General features: G+C 45.7%; 1 protein-coding gene across 9 annotated transcripts in view; it reads left to right on the forward strand.

Annotated features, from left to right (window-relative positions):
- The first annotated feature begins 2381 nt into the window (after positions 1-2381).
- LOC123045831 (putative pentatricopeptide repeat-containing protein At1g13630) overlaps positions 2382-7383 on the forward strand; it is a 7903-nt gene continuing 2901 nt past the window's right edge. For 4 of the 9 annotated variants that reach the window (XM_044469017.1, XM_044469011.1, XM_044469026.1 and 1 more), the window contains exons 1-4: positions 2382-2957; positions 3340-5390; positions 5484-6267; positions 6934-7095. In XM_044469017.1, the coding sequence (XP_044324952.1) occupies positions 2612-2957; positions 3340-5378 (2385 nt within the window). In that variant the 5' untranslated portion in view covers positions 2382-2611 and the 3' untranslated portion in view covers positions 5379-5390; positions 5484-6267; positions 6934-7095. The remainder of the gene's footprint in view (positions 2958-3339; positions 5391-5483; positions 6268-6933; positions 7096-7383) is intronic. The other 5 variants (XM_044469050.1, XM_044469040.1, XM_044469075.1 and 2 more) reach the window with 2 other exon arrangements.

Below are 7383 nucleotides of genomic sequence, written 5' to 3' on the forward strand. Positions count from 1 at the left end.
ATCTCATCTTTCCAGTGGCACACTTGGATTTCCAATTTGAGGCCAGGTTCATGCATCCCTTGTCAAATCTTGCATATGCATCCCACATCGCATCCCGCATAGCATACCATCTTTGCATCATATTGTTCGAGCTTTGCACGTGGTTAATTGTGTTCCATTTGCTTGTTTGTCTTGTTTGGGTAGAGCCGGGAGACGAGTTCGCTAACGAGGAGCCCGTTGAGTTTGCTTTCGAGGATCCAGTCAACTCTAACAACTTTGCAGGCAAGATGATCATACCCTCGAAATCACTACTATCTTTGCTTTGCTAGATGCTCGCTCTTTTGCTATGCCAATGCTACGATGCCTAACACTTGCTTTCAAGCCTCCCAAATTGCCATGTCAAACCTGTAACCCACCATGCCCTAGCAAACCATTGTTTGGCTATGTTACCGCTTTGCTCAGCCCCTCTTATAGCGTTGCTAGTTGCAGGTGAAGATGGGAGACCGTTCCTTGTTGAAACATTTATTTACTTGTTGGGATATCATTATATTGCCATGTTATCTTAATGCATCTATATACTTGGTAAAGGGTGGAAGGCTCGGCCTCTCGCCTAGTGTTTTGTTCCACTCTTGCCGCCTTAGTTTCCGTCATATCGGTGTTATGTTCCCGGATTTTGCGTTCCTTACGTGGTTAGGTTATAATGGGAACCCCTTGATAGTTCGCCTTGATTAAAGCTTTCCCAGCAATGCCCAACCTTGGTTTTACCATTTGCCACCTAGCCCCTTTTCCCTTGGGTTTCCGGAGCCCGAGGGTCATCTTATTTTAAACCCCCCCCCCTCCCCGGGCCAGTGCTCCTCTGAGTGTTGGTCCACCTCGTCAGCCGCCGGTGGCCACCAGGGGCAACTCTGGGCTGGCCTACCGGAAGTTTGGACAATCTGAGTGTGCCCTGAGAACGAGATATGTGCAGCTCCTATCGGGATTTGTCGGCACATTCGGGCGGTGTTGCTGGATTAGTTTTAACCTGTCGAAGTGTCTTGAAGAACCGAGGTACCGAGTCTGATCGGAACGTCTCGGGAGAAGGTCTATTCCTTCGTTGACCGTGAGAGCTTGTCATGGGCTAAGTTGGGACTTCCCAGCAGGGATTTGAACTTTCGAAAGCCGTGCCCGCGGTTATGGGCAGATGGGAATTGTTAATGTCCGGTTGTAGATAACTTGAACCTTAACTTAATTAAAATGAATCAACTGAGTGTGTTACCGTGATGACCTCTTCTCGGCAGAGTCCGGAAAGTGGACACGGTGTTGGAGTAATGCTTGCGCAGGTTGCCCTCTAGTTTCTCGTTGGCGCTTTGCCTCCTCTTCTCGCTCTCTTTTGCGCACAGGATAGCCACCATATATGCTAGTCGCTTGCTGCAGCTCCACATATATTTACCTTACCTTACCTATAAGCTTAAATAGTCTTGATCGCGAGGGTGCGAGATTGCCGAGTCCCTGTGGCTCACAGATTACTATTACATCATATGCATGGCCTGATGATTCCGCTTCAGGTGACGCGCTTGAGCTCAAGTGGGATTCGACGAGGACTCTCAACGTTACTATGTTTCCTTTCCTGATGATCAGTAGTGGAGCCCAGTTGGGGATGATCGGGACCGTGTCGTATGTTGGGTTATTTTTTATTTTGGCGCCGTAGTCGGGCCATGAGTGTTTGAATGATATAATGTTATTTATGTACTTGATTGACGTGGCGAGTGTAAGCTAACTATGTTATCTCCCCTTTTATTATCTATATATTACATGGGATGTTGTGAAAATTGACTAACTTGCGACATATGCCTTCAATGCGATTATGTCTCTAAGTCGTGTCTCGACACGTGGGAGCTATAGTCGCATCGAGGGTGTTACAGGTATCCCCAGCCCACTAGAATTCAAATCCTGATGCTCGCATTTATTCCTGGATTTATTTCAGGATTTCCGGCGATGTGCATTCAGTAGGAGGAGATGTTCCGACAACGAGGTGCCTACGGTGACTTCGTAAATTTCAAGATGATATGTCGTCTGAGTCATTCGGAGGTGCTCATAGAGGTAGGATGTGTGTGTGCGTTCATAAGGGCAAATGTATACGCGTGTATATGAGCGATTGCGTTTGTACTGTGTTAAAAAAAAGTGCCACCAACGCACCGCCTGCGTAGCGTTTTCTTTTTCTTTTTCTTTCCTTTTTGTTTTTGAGATGAGCGTAGCGTAGCGTCTCTCTGGTGGGAAGCCCTGCTCACCCCGACGCGACCTCGGCCTTTGCGCACTCGAGCTGGGCTTTTCTCTCCACCCGAACGGGCTGCATCTGCGCTGTATGGGCTATCAGCCCAGGCTTCCCGAACGGTCGGTTTTCTCCGGGTCGGAGCGGGAGCTGTTGCCGACGGGCCCTGAGCTCGGCCTGCTTCCCCTCTGGCTCTCTCCTTGGCTTAAACCCCGACCACACGCAGCCGCCGCCGGCGATCCTCCTCCCTCCTCCCATGTTGTACGCCGCCGTGGCAGCTCCGCGGAGGCACACGGAAGCTCAACGCGAGGGAAGCTCGAGCTCGACGACCTCCACACAGTAGCCCGCAGCGCGCGCCCCCGCCATGAGACCCTGCCCCTTCGGATGCGCTTCCGACCGCCCATTCCCCTCCGCCTCCTCCTGCCTCAACTCTGGCGCCGCCCTTCGCCTCCTCTCGCATATATCCCTAGGCCCATATCCTCATATCCCTCCGCGGCAGCCGTGGCGGCGGCAACGGATTCCGAGGAGGACGCCGTGGTTGCTAGGGATCCACGGCTAGCGCCTCATTTTGTGGGCAGGCCAGGAGGGTCGCCTAGGTTTGGGGAGAGCAAGGCGGAGTCCGTTAGAAAGGCCTCGATTGCCGCGCGGTTCAAGCTCTGCTATGAACTGCTGCGGCAGAGGAGGTGGCGGGAGATGCGGGGCGGCTTGGCGCAGGTGGTCAGCGAACAAGGTGAGCTCCCTACGGATTTGTATTATAGCTGGCACTATCTCTTTGGATAGTATGCAAACACGCTTATTCATCTTTTGAATTTGGATTGATATGGCAAGGGGGTTGTGTTATTCCAGGGTCATGACCATTTTATCATGTACACCAGAGAAAAAACTGAAATATTAGTGAAAGCACAAGTGTGTAAAATTCCTCTGTTCGTGAATAAATGGATACTGTCGTCATGCATACACAGATATTCTTCTATATGCCTTTAACAATATAATTGCCAGCTGTAATCTTGGTCATACTATTTTTAGTGCTTGTTGCCTTGACATGTGCAGCAACATATAACAGTTAAAGCTCACAGTTCTCACATTTCATTGTATTGCCCTTTCTACTCTAGGATCCGGGTCTGCAGCCATTCTCTGTGATATCTTGTGGAGTGAGTTCAGAGAGTATGATTCCAGCGGTGTTGTATGGGATGCTCTAGCAAATAGTTATGCAAGAACTAAGATGGTTCATGATGCTCTTTACGTTCTCAGTAAAATGAACAGCCTGAATATGCAAATATCAGTTTCCACCTATGATAGTTTATTGTATGGTCTACGGAAGACAGACATGGCATTGGAGCTTTTTGATGAAATGGAGGCATATGGTATCTCTCACAGCGAATATTCACATAGCATTCTCATCGATGGCCTCTGCAAGCAAAATAAAGTTGGAGAGGCTTTATCTTTCCTTCAAGAGGCAAGGGAAGGGGGGACGTTTAGACCATTGGGAATGTCCTTTAACACTCTGATGTCTGCATTGTGTAACTGGGGATTTATTCAGCCTGCAAAATCATTTTTATGTCTGATGCTGAAGTATGGATTAAAGCCTAACAGGTATACCTATTCTACTCTTATACATGGTCTGTGTAAAGTAGGTTGCCTAGATGAAGCAGTGGATCTTCTTGAGAGAGTGACAAAAGAAGGAATGAAACTCGAGACTGTCACCTACAACAGCCTTATTAATGGTTATCGATTGCTTGGTTTGACAAGAGAAATTCCGAAAATAATTCAGTTTATGAGATACCAAGGGATTGAACCTGATCTTGTTACTTATACCATACTTATTGCTGGTCATTGTGAAGGTGGTGATGTTGAAGAAGGGATGAAGATAAGAAAGGACATCCTAGACAAAGGGCTGCAGTTGAATATTGTCACATACAGTGTCCTTCTCAATGCTCTCTTCAAAAAGGGTTTGGTCTATGAGGTGGAGAACTTACTTGGTGAGATATATAGTATTGGTCTAGATATGGATGTCATTGCATATTCCATCCTCATCCACGGCTACTGCAAGCTAGGCGAAATTGAAAGGGCACTAGAAGTTTGTGATGTTATGTGCTGTTCTCAGAAGGTAGTGCCAACCTCACTGAACCATTTATCAATTCTTCTTGGACTTTGCAAGAAAGGACTTCTAGTTGAAGCAAGATGGTATTTGGAAAATGTAGCTAGCAGATATCAGCCAGGTGATGTAATACTTTATAATGTAGTTATCGATGGTTATGCAAAGGTTGGCGATATTGGTAATGCTGTCTGTCTGTATGATCAGATTGTTGTGGCTGGTATGAATCCAACCATTATCACATGTAATTCTCTTCTGTATGGCTATTGCAAATTTGGGGATTTACACGCTGCAGAGAGCTATTTCAGGGCTATTGAGATAAGTAATCTGCTGCCAACAGCAGTAACATACACGACCTTTATGGATGCACTCTCTGAAGCTGGAAAAGTTGACACTATGCTCAGTTTTTTTTATGAAATGGTGGGAAAAGGGATCAAGCCAAATGCTGTAACTTACAGTGTTGTTATTAAAGGACTATGTAAGCAGCTCAGATTCCGTGATGCTATCCATTTTCTGAACAATATGGATGGAGCCGACCCAATAACTTACAATACGCTTATACAAGGGTTTTGCGAAGCACAGGACATCCAGATGGCTTTCTGCATACATGACCGTATGTTATGCTGTGGTCTAGTGCCCACACCTGTTACTTATAACTTGCTTATCAATGTGCTGTGCTTGAAGGGGAAAGTTATTCAAGCAGAAATGCTATTGGAATCCCTCAGAGAAAAGGGCATTGAATTGAGAAAATTTGCATACACAACAGTAATCAAAGCTCAGTGTGCAAAAGGAATGCCTTACGATGCCATTTCATTAGTTGGTAAGCTTATTGATGATGGTTTTGAAGCTTCTATTGAAGACTTCAGTGCTGCAATCAATCGACTTTGCAAAAGGAAATTTCCTAAAGAAGCCATCATGTTCATTCCGATTATGTTATCTGTTGGTGTTTTCCCGGACATTCGAGTTTATTTTGTGCTTGTTAGAGCTCTGCGAAAAAGTAACATGCTTTGCTATATACCCATATTGCACGCACTTTCTGTCAAAACTGGTATATAGTACCCTGATCATGTAAGTGAGATTGCTTTTTTTCTTCATGTAGATAACATTGCATTGCATGGTTAATTCTTACTATAATCTCTAATACCCGTTGGTGATGTACAGGTATTGAGAGTTAAAGACTTGGAGGTTCTGTGTCCTCAAATGTTTGTATAGATGAGGATTCAGGACAGTGCAACGTAGGCAGCGAGGGTGGTGCTGTAGGCTGCGGCGTTGCAATCTGTCGGCAGTCCAGCACCTGTCCATGTTGGCTAGCCAGTGAAAGAACTTCACTCTCGGCGGTGCCCAGTTCTTCCAAATGAGCTTTGAAGCGCTGCAGCTGGTGGATCCCTCGAAAGTAGCAAGAACGAGCAGAGTATGTGCTGCTGGCACTCCACTTCCAGATCAGCTGATCCGGCTCGTCTGAGAGGGTGGTGTGCTCAATGGTTCGCCAAAGCAGCAGGTACTGCTCAATCTCGTGGACGCCCAGGTTCCCGTGGATATCGCGTGTCCAGGCGTGTGCATGGAGCCCGTCAGTGACCGATTGAAGTTTTCGTCTTCGCTTAGCGATGCAGGCATATAGCTTTGGGGCGATCTCGCTCACAGATTTGCCCCCGATCCAGCGATCCTCCCAGAACAAGGCCGTTTGGCCATTGCCAATGATCATGCTGGTGGAGGCAAAGAACAATGAGCGCTCCTCTACCGAGAACTGCAGGTCAAGGCCAGCCCAAGCTCGCCCAGTCTCCGTCCTGCTGAACCATTGCCATCTCAATCGCAGCGCAAGCCCTGCTCTATCAATGTCCTGGACGCCAAGGCCACCGAGGGGTTTCGAAAAAAAAAGGCCACCGAGGGAAAGTGGCCGGCAGACTCGTCTCCATTTTACATGGCAGCAGTTATGCCAAGGCATAAGGTTAGATAAAATCTCTCACATTGAGACTCCTGTTGCGCCACATGACCATTACAATTTAATCAAGAATTCTTAGAGACTGATGTCATAATTAGTGTTTGGTTTACCCTCTAACAAAGCAGCTGCACTTACATAGAAGCACCGAAATATAAAAAAGGACAGACCCAGTGCATAGAAGCTCCCACACAAGGTGGGGTCTGGGGAGGGATTATAGGAACCTAGTCTTACCCCTGCAAAGTGCAATGCAGAGAGGCTGGTTCGAACCCAGGACCTCTTGGCACAAGTGGGGAGGACTTCACCACTGCGCCAGGCCTGCCCTCTATAGAAGCACCGAAATATATGGCACATTATTATTCGTGCAGTCAGTGTTTGAAAACTTTGTCCTCTAGTACGTGCAAAAGGATATTAAGCATGAAAGAACAAATCATAGTACTCCGTTTCTTTTTACTCTGCATATTAGGTTTGTCGTAAATCAAACTTTTTAAAGTTTGACCAGGTTTATAGAAAAAAATACCAACATTCACTGTAGATATTGATATTTTTCAATATAAGTTTGGTCAAACTTTCCAAAGTCGTGCATTGGAGACTTTATAAAAAGTGAAATGAAACAGAGGGAGTATTTGTCTTGCAAAATTCTCTTATGTTGTATATCTTTTTACTATTCTGTAGGCATATTACAGGTGAAACTGTGAATGTCCACAAGTCATAGTAAAAGTCGTGCATTGGAGACTTTGAAAAGTGAAATACGCCTCATATTCCTCAACAGAGGGAGTAATCAGTTTTGCTGTCTCAAGTCTCAACAATTAAATATATGCAACGACCTTTCATCAGGTATGATGTGCAATCATGAAGCCGATTGTTCAGTACTCCATCAATTTAAAAATATAGGACCTTTGACCATAAATTTGTTATACAGTATTTTGTTAGTGGTTATAAAATCATAAGTATAAGAAAGTCTTTTTTGAACACAAATCCAATGGTGTCTATTTTGTGTAACATAAGTCATATATAAGTGGACTAACTGTCGGTCAAAGTATGGCTTTAGAGTTTAGACAGTCAAGATGTGTCTTAGTGTTTTTTACATAGGAGAATAAGGAGGTGCATCAATGGGGGATTTCT

This window comes from Triticum aestivum, chromosome 1A (assembly GCF_018294505.1).
Source record: "Triticum aestivum cultivar Chinese Spring chromosome 1A, IWGSC CS RefSeq v2.1, whole genome shotgun sequence".
NCBI classification, from domain to species: domain Eukaryota; kingdom Viridiplantae; phylum Streptophyta; class Magnoliopsida; order Poales; family Poaceae; genus Triticum; species Triticum aestivum.